Source organism: Nesoenas mayeri (genome assembly GCF_963082525.1).
Source record: "Nesoenas mayeri genome assembly, chromosome: 5".
NCBI classification, from domain to species: Eukaryota; Metazoa; Chordata; class Aves; order Columbiformes; family Columbidae; genus Nesoenas; species Nesoenas mayeri.
In genome coordinates, this window is record NC_137548.1 from 8220698 (window position 1) to 8246453 (window position 25756).

General features: G+C 43.1%; 1 protein-coding gene across 1 annotated transcript in view; it reads left to right on the forward strand.

The window, feature by feature from the left end:
* Positions 1-6732: 6732 nt before the first annotated feature.
* Positions 6733-25756, forward strand: part of BRF1 (BRF1 general transcription factor IIIB subunit) — a 181828-nt gene continuing 162804 nt past the window's right edge. The window contains exons 1-2 of the mRNA XM_080346259.1: positions 6733-7417; positions 22221-22301. Coding sequence (XP_080202385.1) covers positions 7231-7417; positions 22221-22301 — 268 coding nt within the window. The 5' untranslated portion in view covers positions 6733-7230. The remainder of the gene's footprint in view (positions 7418-22220; positions 22302-25756) is intronic.

Genomic DNA, 25756 nt, shown 5'->3' on the forward strand with positions numbered 1-25756 from the left:
CTTTTGAAAATTGTGGCAGATTTTACCCTTTTGATAATTTCACATTGAAAGAAAATATTTAAATAATTCAAGTGATTTTTTTCCCTCAAATTATCAGTATGAAATAGTTTGATTTACTTCAAGTATTTTTATGGCTGCCCTCTGAAAAATGTTAGTCATCTGATTTATTCAACTAATTCAAGCGAGGAAACCTGCCAAATTCTCGAACATCCTCCAGAGACAGGAAAGGATTATACTGTGGCTTGTCTCAAGTCTAGTGTTGGTTTTGTTTAGTGTGGTCACAGCTTTAGATAGTGGACAACAACTTGTAGTATTGACTAATGGTTTCTTTAGCACTGGGCTAACTTTGGTATATTTCAGATAGTGGGACTCTCTCTACAGAAAAGCAGGCAATGACACAAAACGCATTGAAAGGGTAATTATTTGATGTCTCTTATGACCCGAACTGGAGAGAACTGGCCTTGCCCACAGGTCAACCAGTACTTATCCATGCTGCTTGCTCCTTTGTACCTTTTCATGGTGCTAACGGGCTGTGTGAAGGAGAACACTATGCTCCTTACCCTGTGTCCAGCCTTCCATCCACACTGGCAAAGGCAAAGGCTTGTATGCGACCACAGCAATGTTCTTTCTTCTCCCTGCAGGTTTCAGTCTTGAATGGGGTCTTTGATGGCCAAAGGAGTTGTGACATTATCATACGGAAATACACACTTTTAAGTCTGTGTTGACACACAGACGTTTCATGGCCTTAAATAACACTTGACTGGCATATCCTTATTTGATGCTAGCACAGGCATTCTGATTATGGCAGACTTCTGCCTATGAAATGCCAATAAAGAGAGTTTGGATTATTGATATCACCTGGTGGCAGCAGGACTTTTAATACCCTGCTCTAATGTAGATAGTGAACTCCTGTTTAAGAGGTTATCCTTTCTCCTAATCCTGTTTATGACTTGTTAGGTATAATTTGTAAATGCCCAACACTATCTTAGGTACTTCACAGACATAGTTTATAGCATTATTTTTTAACTGCACTGGATTTACCTTGATGTTAAGTGGATGATCCACTATGGTGCAACTACTTTTCCAAACTTATTCTTCAAAACTAAAGGACACTCATATTTACTTTTTGATGTACTTCTACAGCTTCCCACTCACTGGTCTGAATTTCTGGCTTGTATTTCCAAATTTGGAAATAAAATGGGAACTATCAGTAAGATATATGGTTTGTTTCTGCGTCTAAGTGTGCAGATCCATCTAGTCTAATGTCATTGGTTTTTTTCCCTTGTACACGGATATTAACATAGTAAAAGCCTCATTTTCTGTCTATATAGAAAATGTATTGGCATCAAAGTATCCACTTATCAAGTGCACACATAAAAATGGCACTTATAACAAGGCATCTCCTCATTTCAGTTCAGTTTCTAGGTACGTGGCCAGTTGCTTAAATAGGCAATTAGCTGACTCAAATGGTTCTCTGATGGTGAGTGATAAATTCATTAATGTTTGAATGAACAAGCCTCGGCACACAAGAGCTGCAGACGAGTGCAGTTGTGTTTTCACAGGAGTATGTGCTGTGCTTACATTCCCAAGTGATGGAGGCCTGTAGTTATTTAGTGCAGAATATAACAAATGCTTCCTTAAAAACGGTTTCCTCTTAAATGACTTCCCTAAACAGATTATTTTGTGTTCATGTTGTGGCTGATTAGCATTGCACTACTTATCTGGAGGAAGAGTTGCTCCTGTAGAGTGATCCTGACTGAGAGAAGCTGTAACAAATCCCAACTGATATCAAAGAGATGTGATGGGGACATCTATTCACCACACATTATAGCACTAGAACTCAGGATTACCATTTGAAATGTTTAGGCCATTTAAAAACTTTTTCACCCAATTAAACTGTGATACACACCAAACCACCGGATGTTGTGGATCTTGAAAGCACACACAGATCAAAAACTGATGAAAAGCCTGCTAGTGTGTTATGAGCCTTGAGGTGATAAAATCCTTAAGTTGCAGATGGCTAGAAACTAGGAGGGTATATCTATTTTTACCTTGCTTACGTCCTTCCTAAAAGCACTCGCTGATCAGCCGTGTATCTTCAAGTAGTGATTTGCTGATGAGAGGCTTCCTCAGCTGGTGGTTGCTTCTGCATCTTTGTACTCAATATCCTTGAACTCCCCCTCTGCTATTTTTATGGTGGATTTTCTAAGCCGTGGTATTTGTGCTTTCTGCTGTACTTACAAGTGTATAATGGCACCAGGCACAGATCCTGGGAAGGTAACTGGGAAAGCCATGGGATCTCTGCTGCTTGCTGAGGGATCAAGGCGCAGTGTCAAAGTGCTGCCTCTGCACAGCAGCGATGAGATTGCACAGAGATAAGTTCAAGGGTTTGCTAAGCTAATTTACTACTTGATTTAACAGATGCCAAAAACGTTTATCCTCAGAATTTTTTTTCCCCAAAAGCTTTAAAAATTGTCGTGTATTGATGAACGTCATGAAAACAATGTCAGGAAATAATTAGAAATAATAATAATAAATAATAAAAAAAAGAAATCAGATGGAAAACCAGTCTAACCTGGGGCAGCATTGCTGCTTCTCGCCCATTTCATTTTCCTCGGGTGCCCCCTCGTGTTCATCACTAGTGCAGCCAAATGCATTTAGACTGGCACGGACAAAAACCCAAAGAATCCACTTGCTATCACCTTATAAGGTCAATCCATTTCGAAATCCTTTGTTCCCCCCTCTAGCTAGTACCCGTACGACTTCATCGCCAAGGAATCCATGTGCAAATTTGCAGGTCGAATGCATAGTTTATGGCTTATCTTGGAGAGTCCAAAACCAAAGAAGGTATCTTCTTCTGCCTGTGTTTTGTCTCGAGTTACACGCATCATTCAAACTTCTTGAGAGACTTTGGCAACACTCTTAGGCCTGATTTTAAGAGGAGCGATTCCAGCTGAAATGCCAGGGAGCTGAGGATGCTCACAGCAGCTGATCAAATCAAGGGATTAAACTTTCTGCCTCTAGCTCAAAACATTTTGTACACAGGCTGGTGCCTTGGGAGGCTCAGTACCCAGAATGGTGAGCTACGACCAAAAAGCCAGAGAGTCTCAGGGTTTTCTATCACACGACACTTAAGCATCTGCTTCAAATAATTATATTCATAGAAGAGGATCCATCTATTGTGGAAGTACAGTAGTGTGTCGTAGGCTTGCTCTAGCATATTCCCTGCTGTGCTGCTCAGCATTTGCAGGAGCGAATGGGATTCCCTCGCACTCCAGTCTGGATTTGCACAGCCCATTCACATTCTCCCGACTATTGTATGAACAGTAGGAAAAAAATATTCAAATTTTCAAGCAAATGAGAACAGTTCCTCTCTTTGAAACCTCAACGACTGAACGTCAAACACGCACACCCACAGGTGGGTTATATTCAGGGTTCCTGCAGACACAGCAGGAAGGAAATTGGTTGGTCTGGGCTAACAGACATCCTGATCACCGCTTTTTGTCACACTTAGGAGAGAAAACAGGTGAGAAATACGAAGGTAGATGAAATGGAAAACATGTCCTTCCCTCCTCCTAACTAAAAGGGCAAAATATTGCAGGGAATGGAGTTTGGTCAATACATTTTTTTTTTAATTGATCAATTCTTGCTGTGGTTCAGGCTTCAGATAATTTACTGAATGGTTATTATTTTGTTAGCCTAAGTGAACTGAGCTATTGGTTATTCATTCGGCAGGGTGAACATTATTAGTCAAAAACATTTTGGTCACCCCTCTTGCAAGAAGAACTGACAAAGATCTTACAGAGGTGAAAAACTACTTGGGTAGAAAACGGTCCTAGAAAAATGCCTGAAATATTTAAGGAGTATTGTATAAGAAAGCTTTCATGAGGCAAAGGACTTCAGCCTTCAGGGCTGGGAACCATTTTCCTTCATCAGCATTAACCTCACCTTATAAGAAGATAAAAATTAAACCACACATTCTTCTTCACTATGGCATTAAATGGGGCTTTTTTTTTGCACAGCAGCTGTATATTACACTCTCACTAGGGCCCTCTGCTGCTCACGTTCAAAGTGAAAAACTCCAAACTTGTTTGGGACTCCCAGAAAAGGCTTAGAACACTTAAAACAATTGAAAGGGATGTAAACCCCAAGCCCTCATGGATCAGGACTACATTAGTCTCTATCTAAGTTAAGAAGAAACTGTTTAATGAAAAGGAATTTCATAACTGCTTTTTGCAGGATTTATTGTGTCCACGCTGGCCTCTCTCAGAGGCACAGTATACGACAAATAAACTGATCAATTTTGACAGCTGTTAATTAAAATATTCTGATATTCAAGGGGCTTTGCTGAGAGAAGAAAATAATTTATTTCATATTTTTTTCTCTTCCTATTATTGCTAAAAATACGTGTCTGTCAGGGATGTCATTTTCCCCTGGCATGATGTATACAGTGCATAATTTTGTGAGATTGCACTTGGCCGCTGTGGCACTTGCTACCTCACCAGCAGCAGGAGGAACTTTGGGAAGGAAACAAGCTCCAGAAGCAGAAAGAATCTGAAGAAATCAAAAGTTCTTATTTTCACAAATACATCTCCAAGTACAGATTAAGAGGACAATAAAAAAGAAGCCAAATTGTGTATACAGTGGCACAATCTCCACTAAGATATTGCTATTTTCCTTTTGCAAAAGCCCAGACCTGCACATTTTTAGGCATATAACACAATCTCATGCCTATGAGATGCTTAGCTTTTTGGATGGAACCATACAGCTTTAGTATGTGCCTCTGAATGTCCTGGAGCAGGTAATTTTGTACCATCTACCCAGTGAGTCCATAGAGATCGGTATCCGATATTTGGCTGTCTCTGTGTCATTTGGTGGAACAGAGATATTGACAGCAGTGAGTTGGTGAGAAAGTCAAAGTTTCTACTTCTGCACTAACTGTCTTGTGTATTTCAAAGCCAACAGATGAAAGTCAATACAAATATCCATCTGCAATGCCTATTCTGCTCAGTTTCTTTCCCATCTGTGTCACACCACAGCCTTTTCCTACATGTGAGTTGAGTGCTGAAGTGAGCAATAACTTCCTTGGATGCGAACTGAGTTCTTTGATTTGGGAACTAATAATCAAAGAGCACCAAATGTTAACATTATGGCACCTTTGTTACACGGAGTTCCAAGTGTTTGAGTGAAACGGATTCATTATGTCTCACAAAACTTTTATCTCTGTATGACAGAATGATCAAATCGGATTTTATTGATTAATTTATCAGTCTTTGAAGCATCATCAATACTTTTGAAATACAAACATTGTAGTCTCAGTTTTATTTTCAAGGAGCATGGGAACTGGCGTACGGAAGATAAGAACACAAGGCTCACATTTCTCACAGCGTGCAACACATTTTTGCACAACTTAATTATTTCAGGCTTTTTGGGGTGTCAAAAGAAAAAAAAAAGTACCATTCATCAGCTGCAGTGCAAATTTTGTTTGTTAGTGATACTGTTTTCCTGCAAATCAAACCACCTGAGCTGGGAGGAAGGAAAAAGACTGGCAAAAAGAAAGTGTTATCACCCTTGTTTTATTGTACAGAAACCACTGCACGAAGCTATTAACAATTTCTGTATAGTTAGGTAATAAGTCTATGGTGAAATGAGTGAATCCTGGGGAATTTTTAGGGGCCCTCATGTTCTGCCTGAAGCACAAGATGCATCACCTCATCTGAACCACCACGGGCCCTGTTCTGCAGAGCTGCAAATCACAGAATGTCAGGGATTAGAAGTGACCTCGAAAGATCATCCAGTCCAGTCCCCCCACCAGAGCAGGAACACCTAGATGAGGTTACACAGGTTTTGAATGTCTCCAGAGTAAGAGACTCCACAACGCCCCTGGGCAGCCTGTTACAGTGCTCTGTTACCCTCACTGAGAAGAAGTTTCTTCTCAAATTTAAGTGGAATCTATTGTGTTCCAGTTTGCATCTATTACCCCTTGTCCTATCATTGGTTGTCACCGAGAAGAGCCTGGCTCTGTCTTCCTGACACTCACCCTATATATATTTATAAACATGAATGAGGTCACCCCTCAGTCTCCTCTTCTCCAAGCTAAAGAGTCCCAGCTCCCTCAGCCTTTCCTCATAAGGAAGATGCTCCACTCCCTTCAGCATCTTTGTTGCTCTGTGCTGGACTCTCTCCAGCAGTTCCCTGTCCTGCTGGAACTGAGGGGCCCAGAACTGGACACAATATTCCAGATGTGGTCTTGTTCCCTGCTGCTGGCAGGTCCTCACTGCTGGCAGCAGAATATTTAAAAACTTACCTACCTGGAAGGCGGTTGTAGCATGGAAGGTGTTGGTCTCTTCTAAGTAGCAAGTGACAGGACAAGAGGAAATGGCCTCAAGTTGTGTCAAGGGAGGTTTACATTGGATATCAGCAACAAGTTCTTAATGGAAAGGATTGTCAAGCATTGGAACAGGCTGCCCAGGGCAGTCACCATGCCTGGAGGGGTTTAAAAGGCGTTTAGATGAGGTTCTTAGGGACGTGGTTTAGTGCTAGAGTTCGGTTATGGTTGGAGTCGATGTTCCTGAGGGTTTCTTCCAACTGAAATGATGTTATGAATCTAAAACCGGAGGAACACAAATACAACGCCCCTTTGGAGTGCAGGGCCCGCAGTTGCTCCTCAAGAAGCGCCTCCAGAGCCACCCCTGGTTTCCCCAGGATCGGCCTCGCAAAGCGCGTTCCCTCCACCCCAGCGAGACCGCGGGGATTCAGCGCTGCGCTGACGGGCTCCAAGAGGCCGCTCGGTAACGGGCTCCGGAGCTCCCGTGGGGCCTTCGGGCCCCGCTCCGGCGCCGGCTCTGGCCTGGTTAGCGGAGCGCTCGGGGCCAGGCGTGGCTCGGGGATGGAGAAGGGGAGGCCCGAAGTGCAGTGAGGGGACTCCGGAGCCGCGGCCGGGCGACCCACCGCAACGCACCGACACCCGCCGGTGCCGCGACCGCCGGCCGAGGCGCCGCCGCCGCCCGGCGCTGAGGGAGGGGCCGCAGCGGAGCGAGGGCAGCGGCACACGAAGCCTCGCGAGAGCGCTCGGGGGCGGCCGCCGCGCGCCTCCCCGTGCCGGTCCCGGCGAGCGAGGCCTGTGCCCAGGCCGGGTTGTGCCGGGCGGGCGGCGGTACCGGCGAGGAGGAGGAGGAGGCGGCGGTACCGGCGAGCCGGGGCCCGGCCCGGCCCAGGGCGCTGGGCAAGATGCCGGGCGGGCGAGTATGCGCTGCCTGCGGCTGCTCGGAGATCGAGGTGGACGCGGCGCGGGGGGACGCGGTGTGCACGGGCTGCGGCTCGGTGCTGGAGGACAACATCATCGTGTCCGAGGTGCAGTTCGTGGAGAACAGCGGCGGCGGCTCCTCCGCCGTGGGGCAGTTCGTGTCTCTGGACGGTGAGCGTCGCCGGGCCGGGGGTGTGCGGGGCTGGGGGGGCGCACAGGGACAGTGTGTGGGGAGAGGGTGCTGGGGGGACGGGCGACAGTGCTGGGGAGATGGTACGGGGGGAACAGGGCGTGGGGAGAGGGTCGTGGGGGACAGTGTGTGGGGAGAAGGTGCTGGGGAACAGGGACAGTGTGGGGGGAGAGGGTCCCGGGGGACAGGGGACTGTGTGGGATGAGGGCGCTGGGGGAATAAGGGGCAATGTGTGGAGAGAGGATGTTGGGGGAACAGGGGAGAGAGTGGCGGGGGGAACAGGGACATTGCACGGGGGTGAGGGTGCTGGGGGACGGGCAACAGTGCTGGGGAGGTGGTATGGGGGTGACAGGGCGTGGGGAGAAGGTCCTGGGGAACAGGGGACTGTGTGGGGTGAGGGTGCAGGGAGACAGAGGGTGCTGGGGGGAATAAGGGGCAACGTATGGAGAAAGGATGTTGGGGGAACAGGGGAGAGAGTGGCGGGGGGACCATGGACATTGTGTGTGGGTGAGGGTGTGGAGGACAAGAAGGGCAGGGGGGTGAGAGTGCTGTGCCAGGGATGGGGTTATGGGGATGGTGGATGGGGGACTGGGGGTACTGGGGGGTGAGTACAATGTATAGGGAAAAGGGTGCTGTATAAACGGGGGTACAGGATCTGTGCATGGGGGACAGCGTGCTGTGCAGAGGGGTGTGGGGGACAGAGAACATGTAAAAGAGTGTTTTGCAAAGGAGGGACAGGGATGGTGCGTGTGGGAACTTGTGCTGCCCAAAGGGGAAATTGGAGATGGTCAGTGATGTGCCAGGTGAGACAGAAATGGGGTGTGGGGAGGCTGGGATGAGTGGGAAAAACGAGCTGTGCGTGATGGGAGTAAGTGCTCGAGGGACTGGAGCTCTTTGTGGGGTGGTGTGGGTGCATGAGATAAGGTTTGGGGCTCTGTGTGGAAGGACTGGGTGCATGGGGAATGGTGAGGTATATGAAATTATTTAAGGCAGAGAACAGGAGAGTTGGGTGTTTGATGGGCAGAGGGAGTGCATGGAGGCACAGGAGCAGCGTGAAAGAGACTGGGAGTGAAGGGTCAAGAGTCTCCTTCTGTAAATAGATGGGTTGGGGTGTCTGTGTGAATGCACTGGAGGGTAAGGCCTGTGTGCCCAGAAAAGGGCAGTGTTAGGAGGACATAGTAATTGAAAAAGGAGAGAAGGAGTTATGTATAAGAGAAACAAACATAAGGAAGAAGCATGGGAAGGAGCTTAGCAATGAAACAAGTGGGGCTGCTGGATTTTATGGCTCCGAGGAAGAAAAAGGGAGTGGTGGTGGAGAGGGCAGTGCTGCATGCTGAAGTTTGGGAGTTTACTGCAGACTGGGATCTGATGCCATTACTGTCTTCCAACTCAGGGTGCTGGCATTACTTCTTTTTTTTTTTTTAATGGCTTATGAGCAGCTCTTGTATCCTTTACTTTTTCCTGTAGTGATGTGGAGACTACATTTTTAGGGGCTTGTACTGCTTTTTCACTCCCACCCAAAATGATGCAGGACAGATGGCATGCAAGCAAGAGCTCATTTTGGGATGCCTTTATCCTACAAAAAAAAAGATACACAAGGGAAAAAGAGAAGTGCACCATACTTAGGCTTTTTCTTTTGAATGAACAAACTGCACACTATTAAGTTTCCTAAGTTCCTTTAAGGACCTTTTTTCATTTTGTGCAAGTCCTGAGATGGTGTTGTTGGCCGATCTTTTTTGATGGCTGGTACATTAATTCCTCGATCTTGTTACTCTCAAAAATAATTCTAGCACCCATTGAAGACAGATAAGCACTGTGATGATCGGTGGGTGTGTAATAGTGAAAATGCAATTGGAGCACATTCTGTCTTGCTTATTGTGGCTTTATCTGGCTGACACGAGATATGGTTGCAGGGGCTTCACTGTGTGTTTATACTGTGATCTTGTAGCAGGTCCCCATGTATGTTAATGTATGTATTTTGGTGAAGTGTTGTTTGTGGAAACAATAGTACAGGACTTTCAAAACAATGCTGTTTGTAAATTTGCTAAGTTACTGCAAGCATGAGTGCAGGCCCTGTTTCACACACTAAATCTTTTAGTGAAATTTGGATGTGGATAGTTTATCTTAGTACAATTCTTTATGTTCCAAAACAGATGCACCTGTTGTGAATAATTTTCTTTTTGCTTGACTTAAACTGAGTGATGCAAACTAATCTAAAAAGATACATTGTGCAATAGTGTCTTCATGATGTGTGCTTGTCTATTATGCTTGTATGACACTGATACAAATAAATCCTTGGGAATAGGGAGAAAAAACCCTTTCCTGTGTGAGCAAGACAGAATTTGTATCTCTGAGTGTTGTGCTGACTGGAGAATTTCCAATGGAATGTGTATTTCTTTAAAGTCAGAAAACATGTACTAGCTAAAAGCAGCATATTCTAGTAAGCTATAGTTTTCGGTGACTTCTGGTTGCGTAAGCAGGTTTCCATCAAAGTTACCTGTTTTTAACACCTTTTCCTGTTGTCTTCGTAGGCTCTTTAAGTCTGTGGCTCAGAGGGATCCCCTATATATGAGGTGCATAGGGCTGATTCTCCTCAGGCTGCAGCCTGTTGTTCATGGCCAGCTCTAATGTGTTTGCAGTGTCAGAGGTGCCAGGTCTACTGTTTTTGAGACCCTTGGTGACTGGAGTCACCCTGGGCTGGGTGACTCGGAGACCCTTGCCTTGTTTTTGCAAAGTATGGGAGGTCTGTCACGTTCTCTGTTGCAGAGCTGGGAGTGGAATGGGGCTTTCAGTGTCTATGGAGTTCAGAGATCCTAGTTGTGCAACAAGATTCCTCAAACCCTTCCCAGATCCACAAGGGCTTCTGTTTGTATGCTAATATATGGCAAATAGTTGTAGATGCCTTTACTCATAATTTATTTTCATCTTCGTCACGAAGAAGCAAAAGGGAACAGAAAAGACTAAGGTACTGTTACTGACTTCTCTTTGGTACTTCCAGCAAAACATTTTATTTTGCCAAGCTGTGTGTTAAAAATTTAGAATCTTGCATTTTTGCTGGAGGAGGAAGACAGTCTTGCACTTCTCTATATTAATACAAAGTGTCCTGTCCAGATCATGCCACATACTTGCTAATATGCCCAGCAACCTCACTATAAAACCTAGGAAATCCCTTTTGTTCCCTTGGGGTTGAAAGAAGGTGTGAGATCACAGTTAAGTTTTCCCAGGCAGTATTTACATTCAGCTATTCGTGTGCTTCGTGTAGGAAGCCACAGCTTCAACACAGAAGTTTGCTATAGCCAGTGTTTTCCAAGGCAGGTGTGTGAGTCTGTTTCTTTAAATTGTTTTGAGTGTTTTAACAACTGAGCATTGCTGAGAAAGTGGGGGCTTTTGCTTTGATATGAGGGAGATTTTGCATTGCTACTGCATGAAGGTTTGGGGAAATGCAGACAAGTAAGTCTGGGCAAAAGGACAGAAGCAGTGAAGGACAGAATAGGTGGCTTTACAGGTAAATGTGAGGGAAGGATGTGTTTTTGGCCAAGTGGCATGCTTTGCACATCTTTAGGTAGGAACTTTCTAAAGAAGTCAGTAAGTGGACAAAGCAGATTGTTGGATTTGCAAAGGGAGGTCAGTGAGATCCTTCAGCAGAAGCTTTTAAAGAATCTGAGCTGTCTTGGGTACGGGAAAGTCCTTACAGAGCAGAGTAGCTGCTCAAATGATAAGAAACGTAGACTAGAAATAAATAACCCGAAGGAGGTGCCAGTGAAGTGCCACAGATTCCAGGCTGATGATCTGGAAAACAGGTGAATGGTGACTTAATGAGGCTTGCTGGCAGCATTGAATTATTTGGGGTAGTAAAGACTGTGGAAGGTTCCGTTGCTTTTAGTAGCTGGGTAGTAGGCTAGCAGGTGGGATCGAGAGTTGCAGTGAGAAGGAGGATTGTTCCTTTCTTCCACCTGTGGCATGGTAGCATTTGGACTGTCTAGTATAACTTAGGAAGGAGATCCCTAGGTCTTAGTGGGTAGCTTTGTAAAAATAGTTAGCTCAATGTCCATTTGCAGTACAAAAAAAAAAATAGATTGGAATGGGGATTGTTAGACGTTATCAGGAAAAGAATATGATCGCATATACATACACTGTTACATAACCACAGCTCTACATGCAACTTAAATACTGTGTGCAGTTCTGGTGTGTTTCTCTATTTTCTTCCACATACTGTGTGCAGTTCTGGTGTGTTTCTCTATTTTCTTCCACATCCTCAAGAAAACCTCTAAAAGAACTAGAAAAGATACAGAGAGGAGGATGGGGTGATCAAGAGGAGGGCTTCTTGAAGAGCTTCTCAGTTACAATGACTGAATAGACTCAGCCTCTTCAGACTGGAAAAGAGAAGATTGGGGACACAGCAGAGGTCTGTAAATACAGTAGCATAACACAGCAAGGATGAGCAATTGTTCAGTATCACAAATGCAAAAACCAGGGAGTGCTAAGAGATCTAGCAATGAGCTTATTTTAGAGGTGGCAAGTAGAAGGTTCAGAAGCACTAGGAGTTTGGTTTTTGTTTGTTTTCATTTTTTTTTTTTTTTCAGAAAAAAATAATTACGTCATGAATCTAAAGTTGTGGATTTTGAAAGTTTACATGAGTTAAAAAATTATTGGGCAAACAGATAAAAAAGTTTTGTAGCCATTAAAAAAGATACTGTTTCTGGCTCAGGAAATCATTGAGTCACAGATCTCTAGACTCTGCCAGTTTATATGAGAGAAGTATCTCAACAAGCTTTCCTCCCATGTTTTGATTCCACTTGCAGGCATTTGTATTAGTGGACTTTACCATTCAGAGGTGCGATACTGAATTAGTTAGTCCTTAAATCTGACTTGGCACAGCTCTTCTTTTGAGTCTTCAGTGAAAGATCATGTACTTTGAGCTCTGCAAAGATGGTTTTGAGGGTTTTGACCATTCTTTTAAAACTCGTCCTAGAACTGGTGGGTTTTGCAGCGTAAAATGTAGGTGTCCCTGGGGGTTACTGTTTTTTTTCAGCTTGTGTTTTGGGAAGTGGTGAGCACAAAGCTCCCCTGACTCTCACACTTTATGTAGATATGTTATCTCTTGAAACTCTTAGCTAATTCTTTTGATCTCCTTACAATAAGTCAATAGTAGAGATATTTACAATTGTGAGAGTCTGTGATAATGTTCAGAAATCCACACTGCAAGGCGGAGATTTATTTAAGGTTTATGAAGTTACATATGCAGGACTTTGTAACAAGGATCATGAAATCTTCCCTGGTGCATATAAAAGGAGATAGCCTGCTTATGTAAATACACAAAGGAAGAGCTAGGCCATCCCAGTCCTGATGCCCTTTGGAGATGAGCATGACCTTTCCGTCTCAGAATAATAACACCAATGCTCTTTATTGCCATGATATTGATGGAAATGGAGGATATGATTGCAGGTTAGCCTAATTCCACAATTATTAATGCTGTCTGTCTCGGGAATAGCAAGTCATCTCTTCTTGTGAGGGACTCCTCGCTTGCTGGGTCATGAGCTGGTAAATTCTTTCACTAGCAAGTGGATGCCTTCTTCATGCTCTACAGGAGGGCTACTTTGTATCTTTCTATTGATATTCTGAGAGGAATGTCCTCAGAAAGCGCAACTTAGTGAAAGTTTTGGCAGCTCCTGTACTGGTCTGATTAGTTACAATTCTTAATTCTGTTGCAGGTGGTCACAGTCAGATAAGAGTCCAGCCTCAACACTTAGCCCTGGCAATGTTGTTGTCTTGAAGCTGTGAAGGCCATGCGTTGAAATTGAGTTTCTGAGCTTGACTGGTTTGACCCTGGATAAGTCCGATACTAGTGGTAAAGGGTTGTCGTGCATGTTTGAGCTCCAGCAAACTCTGTTAATTGCACAGAAAATGTTTGCGGAATGTGCTTTTCCTATCTGAATCTAGTTTTGAAGAATAACCATCCACTTTATTGATGAGCAGTTCAGACTAGCCAAAAGAGGTTGTTCTCTGTGGCTTCTTGTCAAATTTGGGGAGCATTTGAATTAGAATTCCTCATTTGGCTAATCAGAATGAATGCTCCTCCTTGCCTCCTTTCCCTTTTTCTCTTCATACCTAAGTTCATAACAGACTCCTATTGGTCATAACAATTGCACACATCTCAGCATGAAGTACAGCAATACGGAGTCTAAGAGTGAGCTACGTTTTTCCTTCTCCATTATACTGTAATTGCACCCTGGAAAACAATGCTCCACCGAACTCTTTGCCAGTCTGCATCAATTTTATGGCAGCTGCTTTTGCAAAAAGGCAAGTTACGAGTTGTGTGCTGCGTTTGAAGGCAGCAAATTCTCTGATCACTCTCACTGTGTCTGGGTGGGAGTCCCTTGTCTTGTGGCAGTTGTTGGGAGAAACTGTTTTCACAAGTATTTTCCCTGAGGATGACAGGAGAAAAAAATCAGCTGTGAAGCTGAAGAGACTGAGAGGAGGAAAGCTCAATGTGGTGCAAAAACTGATAGTCCAGATCTCTCATCAGTTTTTTGTTTAAAGAAGCTGAGAAAGTGGAAGTCTAGGGCTTCAATCTGGCCCTAATCAAAGGAGAAGAAAACAGTCCCACCTGAGAAAGCTGATGTGCTGTCAGCGCAGCACCAAGCTGGGAGACACAACTGAGGAAATGCAGCATGAGAAAAGGGCAAGGCAAGGCGACTGTGCTTGTGATAATAAAACATACTATGTCTGGGGAAGCTCAGCTGTTTTTGTTCCAGAAATCACCTTTAAATGCTTGGTAGTGAGTTGAGAAAAATAGCATCGGATAAGCTTCTTGGACACAAACCATAAGGCAGTCTGGAAACTTGCCCTTTAGAAGTGTCGGGGATCTCTGTGTGTGTGTGGTCCGGTGGCAGGAGAGCCCGCTGCTTCACCTGGCACTGCTGGCTCTTGCTGTCCCCAACCATCTCCTCCCTCTAGCTCTGCCCATGGGCCCCATGTCAGACCCCTGGGAATATCAGGCTCTGCCCTGGCGATGCCACATCAGGGTCAGTCTCCAGCTCCCCACAGTCCCGCCCAGCCACGAGCCCCACTGAGGTGGCCCATGTCCCTATGTCCGCAGCCTGTCCCTGTGGCCATCCCGGGACTGTGCCTGACCTGGTTCCCCTCGCTGGGCCCCATCCTGACCCCACATGCAGAGTGAGGTCCCGCCTGGCTCAGCCCATCCCTGGATCTGCGGAAGTGTCCAATGCCCTGGGCTGTGACTGCCTCTGATCTGCTATAGAGTCTGGGGTCACATCTCTTGTAAAAATTTAAATCAGAATTATTTTACAGAAGCTTTTAGTTATCTCTTACTTAGCATGTGTCTTCAACCAGCTGCCTATTTTTACAAAACTGAGAGAAACCTTGTCATTTTGAGACCTCTGTCCCCATCTCAGATTTGTCTGAAGCTGAGCAGAGAGAGGAGGGGAATGGTCAGTGCTGCTGTGTGTGCTGTTTTCCCCAGGGAAACGAGGATGAAAAATGGAGGTTAACGTAATGAAATGCAGCCTTCATAGTCTGAGGTGACACAACTGTGGGATGGAGAAGGTGGTAGAGCTAGCGGCACTTACCAAGTCCAGATACAGGATACTACTTAAGAGGAGGGTTATGGAGTGGTTGTAGGCCAGCAATGTGGGTTCTTACCCCACAGGACTTATCCTGCTATTGGGGTCTGAGGTGAATGTACTTCATCCGTATGTCTGTGTGAGGCTGAACAGAGTGACTGTCTTCAGTCAGCTTTACTATTTGATGGTTGATTGCTTGGAATTTCTGTCTGTTTTAGTGACTTTTGATTAAAAATACATAACAAATGAACACATATATTGTCTTATTTAAATGATAGGTTGGAATTTGTTGTTTGATATTTACAATAATTGGTGTGAATGAAAGTCATTGAACTTACTCTAATGTAGTGACATGGACCTGTTTGGAGAGGGTCCAGAGGAGCTTGCCAAGATGATCAGAGGCTGGAACAGCTCTGCTGTGAGGACAGGCTGAGAGAGCTGGGGTTGTTCAGCCTGGAGAAGAGAAGGCTCCGGGAAGACCTTATTATGGCCTTTCCGTACTTAAAAGGGGCCTAAAAGAAAGATGGGGACAGACTTGTTAGAAGTGGGTGTTACGATAGGACAAGGGGTAATGGTTTTAAACTAAAGGAGGGGAGATTCAGGATGGACATGAGGAAGAAATTTTTTACACTGAGGCTGGTGAAACACTGTCCCAGGTTGGCCAGAGAGGTGGTGGATGCCCCATCCCTGGAGACATCCCAGGCCAGGCTGGACAAGGCTCTGAGCAACCTGATCTGGGTGAAGATGTCCCTGCTCATGGCAGGGGTTGGACTAGATGACCTTGAAAGTCCCTTCCAACCCAAACTATCATGATTCTATGACTAGGCCAGGAGGTTTTAGGATGGTGATAGCTACACTGACATAGTCATAGAAATGTGAGGCTGCAAGGGGCATTGGCAGCATTAGTCCAGTGTCAGCACCGAGGCAGGATCACGTCAGGCTCATGGCTCTCATAGAGCAAGTGTGCATTAGGACTCTTCATCATCAAATGTACATGAGTTTGCAGGATTCTAATTTGAGTCTGGTGGAAAGAATGTCGCTTGTGGAAAGGTATCTGCTCACTTTTGCTCATAGGGAGAAAGGAAATTTGTAAACCAGTAGCCTTTAACAAACCAACAAGTGTTTGTTAAAACTTCTATTGTAGGAGGCTCCACAACATTTGTAAGTGGGCTGTTTCAAATATTAGGATATCAAGTAAAAGTTTCTTCCTGATAATACTTTTTGTTGTTGTTGTTGCTGCAAGTAAATTATAAGCAACTTACTACAGTGACTCATTTGCACTGCCAGAGATGCTGAATGCGTACTCTTACTCTGCAGCGTCCCTTGACCAACTGAATGTATCTTTCTCTCTAGTAAAACTGTGGTATGCTCCATGTTTCAGCTATGCCTGTGGAAGCTTACTGGCATGTTTTGTAAATACTACTTTATCCTTAAAAACTTGTTTATGTTTTTTACATTGAGGTGTGTCAGCTACATTGACCTCAAGTGCAGAACTTTTCTGGGGTTTGCCTTGATCAAAGTATTTCAGTCTTTTGGGGTTTGTGGAAATGGAGAGTTGTCAATCTGTCAAGAAGAGAGGGACTAGATACAGGGAGGAAAAAGCTTTCATAAAATTTGAGTTAAGCTTACTAACCATTCATCTTCTATGCCTTTTTTTCCTCTAGAACTTTGTAAGATGGACGATTACTGTTGCAATAAGTGCTAGTGAGACAGTTGGTAAAGGGGATGAACTCTGTGTTTGTATCACATTCTGTGTTTTTGTCTGGCCAGTTGTTATGTACAATAAAGGAGTCTTCTGTATTTTTCAATCTTACAAAAGTAGAAGGAGCAAGGGTTTTGTTTTTAATTGCTAGTTGTTAATTGGTTTCCATGTAGGATATATTGATAGACTAAATCCTGGCATAAGATATTTTTGTACTGCAGCTTTGAACAGTCCCCAAGTAGGTCCACCAGTAATACACACACTAAACTTGAAATGAAACCCCTGGATACTGAAAAGTGAAAATAATATTAATATCAGCAAAATTCCTCTTACTTGTTGTCGAGATTTCTAGAGATTAGGCTAATTCACAGTTGATTTTAAATTATCTAAAGAGGTCATGATGTAATTTGCAACACAGAAGAAAGTGTGGGTATGCTGAGTTTGCAGACCTTTTTGGGAAATCCTGAAGAGTATTCAGGTGTTTTATTTTGTGTGAGGTTTTCTCATTACAAAACTAATTCGTGAGCCTGTTGGGAAGGAAGAGGGGAAACTTGCATCTACTTTGTATAAAAAATAATTATTTGCTATACATTTTAAGTGAGATGAACTGAATCAGTTTTTGCTTCTCTTCTGAAATCCTCTAGGTGGCAATCTTGCACCAGGGTTGAGTGTATAGTGTTTTTTCTGGCGTTAAGTCTTTTATATGCTGTCCTTGTGATGGCAACAAACACTTGTTTGAAGCGCTGCGGCATCGGTTGTGAAAATGCTGAATCTTGCACGTAACTTGGACACAGGCTGGTTTCATAGACTTGTGCAGCCCTAAACTCGGCTGTGGTGGATGCAACGGTATATTTATCTCTTTGCTTGGTAGTTGTGAAAATAAGCCCATAGATAGCTGGTTATGATGGACTAGATTAAAAGCTTTTCTATGTAGCTTTATTCGGCAGTAGCATTTTATCAGGCTATGGTGTGCACAGATCTGTTAACTTGCCTGTAAAAGTGAGAAAATAGTTATTTTTGCAACAGACTTTAGTAGTTTTTTTGTATGTTCAGAAAACTTTAAACTCATAATTTTGCTATTGTAGGCATGAATTGTAATGGGACACTGACTCTCCTTTTGACTTTTACGGTCTAACTTAAGTAGGAAGCTCATTGATTTTTATTAGATTATCGAGTCTACCCTGATTATGAAACTGTTGGTGTGATGCCATCTGTACTCTTTGCCAGACCCAGATTTTATGCTGGGTCTGTAAATACGTGGGTTGTAAACGGAAAGTTTTTCTCCAACCTTGTACTGCAGAAAGGGCTGGTGTTTTTCCAGTTTTAATTTCACAGGGAAGGATTTTGGTAGGATTCCTCCTATTGAATGTCAGATACACTTCAGTTCAAGTTGCAGGCAGCTTCATTCCCTGTCTTCACATGCTCATTTATGCAGAGGAAACACAATCTATAACACTGAGGCTGAAGCTGTTTCTTCTCTGGGTGTTGAATCTGAAACTCAGCATGTCGCAAGCTCTGAAAAATGCCCTTTAAGCTGCAGATGCTCGAGTGGCTGCTCTTGGCCTCCTCCATACAGAGGGATGTGATAAGTGCTGTTCCTGCTCTCTGTCGTCTTTCTGTTACTGTTACCACAGGTTCCAACCTTTGCTTGCTCTTTTTGCTGCTTGGGGAACATCTTTGTAGAGAAGCTGAGTGATATTCTCCTTCCTCTCTACTCCGCCCTGGTGAGACCTCATCTGGAATATTGTGTCCAGTTCTGGGCCCCTCAGTTCAAGAAGGACAGGGAACTGCTGGAGAGAGTCCAGCGCAGAGCAACAAAGATGATTAAGGGAGTGGAGCACCTCCCTTATGAAGAAAGGCTGAGGGAGCTGGGTCTCTTTAGTTTGGAGAAGAGGAGACTAAAGGGGGACCTTATTAATGTTTATAAATATATGAAGGGTGAGTGTCAGGAGGATGGAGCCAGGCTCTTCTCGGTGGCAAACAATGATAGGACAAGGGGTAATGGGATCAAGCTGGAACACAAGAGGTTCCACTTAAATTTGAGAAAAAACTTCTTCTCAGTAAGGGTGACAGACACTGGAACAGGCTGCCCAGGGGGGTTGTGGAGTCTCCTTCTCTGGAGACATTCAAGATCCGTGTGGACATGTTCCTGTGTGACCTCACCTAGGCGTTCCTGCTCCAGCAGGGGGATTGGACTAGATGATCTTTTGAGGTCCCTTCCAATCCCAAACATACTGTGATACTGTGATACTGTAATTTGAGAGTTGGTGGAGCAAAACCAGACATGGCCGGAGTGCCGGGGTCTGACCGTGCTGCCAGCAGCAGATGTGGGGACGCCTGCTCTTGGCTGCTTGTGGGACAGTCACTGTGGTCCAGCGCTTGAATAACGCGGGGACAAGGGTTGAGTTTGGACCTGTGTAAGCTTTGGCTGAGTATCATCAAGTTTCCAGGTAGATCTTCTCCTGCATCTTCAGTTCTCTTCTTCTGGTGTCTTGGTGCACTGTAGTCCACTGAGAGGACCACAAAAAAATTGAGTAGTTGTACTTTTGAGCTGTCTAACATATCTCTCTGCACCTTGTTGTCCAAAATTTCATTTAAGTGTCCAAAGCTAACTTGAAGAGGAGAGGAGGCTTCAGTTGAGCAAAGCCGAGAGTCTGAGTTAGTTTCTAAAAATGATCAGTAGATGACAACGTACCTTGGGAGGTGCTGCCTCACGAAGGAGGGTATTTGAGTTGGCTTGGGGAAACGCTAGTGTTAATGTTGAAGATTTGGCAGGCAGTACTTGCAGACACCAAATACTTCTCAGATATATTTTTGTACATCTTGAAAGCTGCATGTGAAAAGCCAAAAGCCTGTTTAATGCACTTTTGAAGTTGTAAAGGGAAAATGGAAAAGGTCAAGAAATGTAAAAGTTTCAGCTAAGCCGGGATGTTAATTTGGTTGTGCCTAGCAATTGCTGTTCCTTTTCTTTGTACTTTTTAAATTGCTAGCTTTGTAGGGATTTTTGTCTTTAAAAGAATTTGATGATTTCACAGTTCTCTTTTTTAAGAGTTTATCATTTTATTACCCAGCCGAACAGTTGCGGTAATGAGTTTGGTTTGCGTTCTGCTTGTAAAGATTAAAGCTGATGGTGAGACTTCATAGTCAATGACAACATTAGTTTGCAGTTCTGAGAGTCTAAGTGCTCAGCGGACTAGTTTTCTGTTAGTTTTCAAAGCCAAATGCTAATTAGAGCTTTACAGTGTTTCCAGTTAACTCACTGAGAAATGGGCACATAAATTCTGATAGCAGAATTTGTCTTTCAGATAGCTCTGCTAGTGTTTGCCACAGACTCTATAGCTTGGAAGGAAATGACTTTTATGTACAATGTTATATCTTGATGTCTGATGGAAAAGAATCTTAAAGAACAAAACCGCTGAAATTTCAGCTTAATCTTATTGTGTTTCTATTCTTTCTGGAATTTAGTTTCTGGGTAAGCTAATTTATTTTGTTAATAGCATTGTTTATCACCTCTCTAAGATTGTTTTTGCGTAAGCTTTTTGGTGGTAACAGGGAAACCTGTGAAAGAGTAATGAAGCTGTTTTGACAGTGACAGCCCAATAGAGTTCAGTATTTTTGTATGTTCAGAGATACAGGGGACTGAAAAGTGGAGCCTTTGTTCACAGGAGTGGGCAATGGTGCCTTTGCTGGATCCTGTCCCCCTTTGCTCCTGCTCTTGCCCTGCAGTTTGTTGTCCCCTCCACTCCACTGACGCAGAGGCAGAATTCCTCAAATTAGATTTGCTACTGAAGAAAAAGAACACAGACATATTGCTACTATTGATATATTTTTTTGCCAGGTAAACCAGACTTATTAAACGTACATCAAAAATGTGATGTGTGCTAGGGTAGTTTGGGAACCTCTCTATTTTGCCTCATTGGTTTGTTTTGGAGCACTTGTGGCAGTATGAGACTGTACCCATAAGAACTGCAAGGACACACTGCTGTCTCCAATAGTCTGGAGCAAATACAGAGTTGGGAGAGTTACTTCTATATCCAGTGAAGAGGTCACTATTGAATATTTTTCATTTCTAATGAGGATGTTGAACTGAAGTACTTAAGCTGTGGGGCGTTCACGCGAGAGCTTCTGATTGTTGTTTGTTGAAAGGATCTGTTAATGAAGTGAAAGTGAAGTTGGTTTCTGTTGTGGATAGCACTGGAAACCTAATTTAAAGGTTGTATGGAAAATTAATCTTTGAAGGCTTATAGACAATAATTCTGCAGGAATATTAGCTTTTCTGCGTGTGTGGTTATTTTCCCTCCCCCCAACATAGATGTATATTAAATGCAGCTGAGACTAGCTAGGAAGGTCTAGTAAGACTGAACAATTTAGGTCACAGTTTCTTGAATCACTTGTACCTGCTACAGAAGGAGCTTATTCAAGTGCGTAAGAGAAATGTCCTGAACTGCTTTCAAGTGACACTTCACTCCTGTGTGTGCTTCTATGCCAAAGCCATTCTAGTTTGTTCTAGAGAACTGCTGCAAGATGAGAAAACATAGCTACAATAACTTGAGGAAATACTGTAGGCAACACAGAGAACAAGGTGACTTTTTCCCTATTCTAAAGAGCGGACTACTGGAATTAAGTTGAAGACCAATTACTAACAAATTACTCATTTTCAATCCTGTGCAATTTAGCTTTTTGGTTTCACTTGCTGTTAAGCTGATAGATTCAAATATCCTGCTTGAAGTAGCCTGATTGTTTTTTTTTTTAAATCCTGCTTTAGCGGGAGACTATTTCTGTCCTTGGTAGTTTAATTCCCTGTTCTGCAAGATTGATTTGTGTGAGTAGTTCCACTGACTCCCAGAGGACTCTGCGTTCAAGCTCCTCAGCATTGGCACAGATGCATAAACCAGCCTCTAGTTTATGCTAATTTACAGCTCTGGCTTATTTTTGTCTCCAACCTTTCAGGATGTAAATGTAGCAGTTCCAGACTTGCAGTTTTTGTAGCCCAAACGTCACTGTGTGTGCCTAATGTTAAACTGAAGTTATTTTAAAGTAAGTGTTATGTCTGTAGTAGCCAACACAGTCATTACTGAATGCTAAAAGTGTTTTATAATCTGCAGTGCTGGTAATTACCTATTAAAATTCTGTATTGAATATTCTTTAGACAAAAAAATTAACTGAGCAATTGTTTAGTCATTTACTTTGAGAAATATTTTACAATATCGATTTTCATGTTCTGCCTAAAATAGGGGTTGCAGCATTTTTATACTTTCTTTGGAGCTGAGACTGGAGGGACTTTTGGAGCCGTGTATTCCTTATGATATCCCAAGGAAGAAATAAATTGCACTGGGTTTTTACTTGATGTCTTAAGCCCTTCAAGCACTTCTGTTGGCCTTCTTGATGTAATTTGGCATATTGTAAATTATACAGTCATTGGATATAATGGCAGAATAAGTTTTAAAACATTTTAATCCAGTTATTGCGTTTGACATGTCTGTTTGTTTTTCCTAATAGGTGCAGGCAAAACACCGACTTTAGGAGGAGGATTCCACGCCAATTTGGGAAAGGAGTCACGAGCACAGACTCTACAGAATGGTACTTGCAAGCTGTGATCTTGTTGATATGACCTTTTTTTTTAATTAATATGGTTGATTGCAATTAATTTTGAGTTTTGAATGTGACCTCAAAACCTTGGCAGGCCACTCATTAGTCAGTAGATAAGCGTACCTAGTGCTGATTCTACATTGTGCTCTCATTTGGTCGTTATACCTGATTTATGAGGTTGGGTAGCTGACCGAACAAAGGGTAATGGCACCTGACAATACTATCGTAGTTTAAAAGGGCTTTTTCAAGGTTGAAATGCCCATTGCACCTTTTTATTATCTGTTAACCTGTTGTGGCTTTTTATTTTATAATTTTTCAGAGTTTTTCAAAATGCTCTATGCATGTTGAAATATTAATTCTTCAAATGTTTTTACTTTTATGCATTGTGTAAGATAATGCATATATTTATGCATGCTCTGTACTGATCATGTGCTTAATATGTGACTGTGAACAGAGAGAGGAAAAATGAAAAAAAAATAACGTCCAGAGAATATTTAAATAAATGTTCTCATTACATGCTATACATTTTAATTGATATGTAGGTAATCTACGCTCTTAAAAGAGAATGGATAATAACAGTGTTAATTCCAGAAACAGAAAGGTCTTCCAGTTTCAATTGCTGTTACTCATATCGATGGACAGGAGTTGTCATTTTTTGGATAATTAATACTCTCGTCTCATGACTCTTGGAGATGACAGCTGATGGACTGTCATATCAAAGACTGAGAAGCTGACATGTCATTAACCAAGGGATGTTGATGAGTTTTACTCCTTTTGGGGGATGTTTTAAATAAAGATATTTTACTCAATTAAAGTCTTACACTTACGACTCAAGCACAGAAAATCTTGACTGATAATATTTCTGCATGGGTATACAAAGGATAAGATTGATCTGATATTATACCTGCATAGGTATAGAAAGGGTAAGATTGATCTGTTACTGAAATATAGCCAGATTGCTTTACTTGGTATTATTCAGCTGACTTGTATACGGATTGTTTTATATACAGAACGTTTCATTCAGCTGTTTGTACTGAACAGCATCGAGCCCTGCTTGTTTGGCAGAGTAAAGCTTGCACTTCATGTGGGCGAGTTACTATCTTACAAGTTTTTAAAAATGCCTATATAAAGTGTAACCTGTATGAGGAGTGTAATAAAACCATTAGAACACCTTTTATAGTTACTGAAGTTTGTCTTTAGATGAAGGCACTTTAATCAGAACTGTAATTTTGCACAGGTATTTTAAAAATAAATTGGCTTGTTGTGCATAAGGTCTTCCTGGTTCCTTGTCTTTTAGTTGTAGAGGAGTGACATGCTTTTTGGAGTGTTTTTATCCTTCAAAAGCCCTTTTGGTTATACTCAACAGTAATCACAATTAAAGACAGTGTAGGCGTTTTTCTGGAGTATAAATATGGTTTCTTTCTTGGATGAGTGTTTCCTGGGGAATATGCCTGAGCATCCTCCTTCCACACAGCTTTTGTGTGTACTGGACTCATGGGACCCCCTAATCATACACAACGGTTCTGACTTTGCTTATAGTCTATCAGCATCATATAAAATAAATTATATTTGCTTGAAATGAAATTATCCCCCCAAACAGTTCTGAAACAGGCAAATAATTTGTCTTTGTACCTATACCTGTCTGAGGCTCTTTATGGGTTTTCTTCTCCTTTTTGTGGCTATCCTTTATATGGAAAAGACTGTTTGGTCTTTGATTTCTGTAGCCAACCTGCATTTGTCATGCTGCCAATCTGTCTCTGGGAAAGTTCTTTTCAAGGAGCTAAGTGATGTTCTTGCTCAGTCCCAGGCATGACAACAGCAGCTGATATTTCAGGTAGAGCAATTGATGTTTGAAAGGCTTTTCTTTCTGCTGCTGTATAATGAACTAGTTGTCTGCTGCATTTAATCATGCTTTCAGCTTCACGTAGTTTTTAATTGCAAATTGAGATATGGCAGTGAACTTACGAGATCTCGCACTGTCACTGTGTGCCCATGATCGTGGCGCTTTTTTTTTGTGAAACTATGTTAATATCCATTGTGTTTGGACTTGAAAATGTAGACAAGTAAATGAAATTACTGTATGTATTTTAAAGAAAATTATGAGGTTGTTTATCGAGTGAAACTGAAGGGCACTGCTAGTTGACTGTATGAAAAATGAACAGTTATTCTTGGAGCGCTATGCTGTCTGATCAGAAAAAATCCTGGGCTACTTATTTATTTGCTTGGACTACTCAGTTTCCATTTCTGTAGCTCACGGAGCCACAGATGATGTGCTGGGATGAGCTCCCTCCAGGATGCTGGTGCAGTGCAGCTCCTGAGGCCTGTGCTGCGCCCCCCCCCGGCTCTTACGTCAAGGCTTCCCGCAGCCTTCGGTAGCGCCAACACGCGATTTTCTCCCGCGTGATGCTGTGAACGGGCTCTTGCCGAAAGGAACAACCAGACTGTGGGAAGCGGGGATGCGCGGCGGAGCCCGGATTGCTCTGGAGATGGTCCCCGGAGTGCGGGGGGAGCGGGTGTGTGTGTGGTCTGGGTGCGCTGGCCGCCTTCGCACAGCGCTTGCCAGCAACCTGCTGGCTTGATGTGATGCGGGGAAAAGTCCAGCCGTGGAGCAGGGACTTGCTGCTGTTTGAAAAACAACCACGTCCCCCTGCTTTCCCTTCCTTCCCCCTCGTAGTTTGGGCCAAATTCTTCCCCGCTGTAATGTCTGGCTGTTCAGGGAGGTGAGAGGGAGGTGATCTGGTCTCACTGGCTCTGGTTTAATCACTAGCAAAGCAGCCAGGGCTGGCTGAATGTAAGATGCTGCTGCTTTTTGAGGCTTGTAATGAAAGGATGTTTAGAGTTCGATGAAAAACAGTTTTTCATTAGAATACCTAAGATAATACTTTTACAATATTTTTTCCCCATCCATTCTAAAGTGAAGAAATACAGAAGTAAAATATTCCAGCTGCTCGGCAATCTGGACTCTTCTACAAAGTCATTATTTTATGCATTGGTGTTTATCTATCTCTCCGATCTAAACAAAGCTGTGAGCAAACCTTGAAGGTTTATGTAAGAATATCTAATACACAGAACTACTTTCTGTTATCTCACATGCTTTTTGCTGCACATTTCCTTGCTATTTATAATGGGGTGGTGCTTGGCAGACTCTGCCTTTCTGTGCTGAACTTGCTGATGTTTGTGGGTGTTTGTTTGGGAACTGGCTGCTTATAAAACCCGGGGTCTTGTTTACACTTCTTAAAATATTTATGCAGGAAAGACCTAATACTGTTGTATTTGTCCATAATCAGTTTGATTTTTGGTGTGCAGCGCTGTGCTAAGTGAGCATGCTAAGCTCTGCAAGTTCAGCAAGCTCAGGACCACAAAATGCTTTGTCTCTGTTTATATAGAGCTCATATTTGTAGTAAAAACCTGCACATCTGTGAGATGATGTGAAGAGCTGGTTCAAC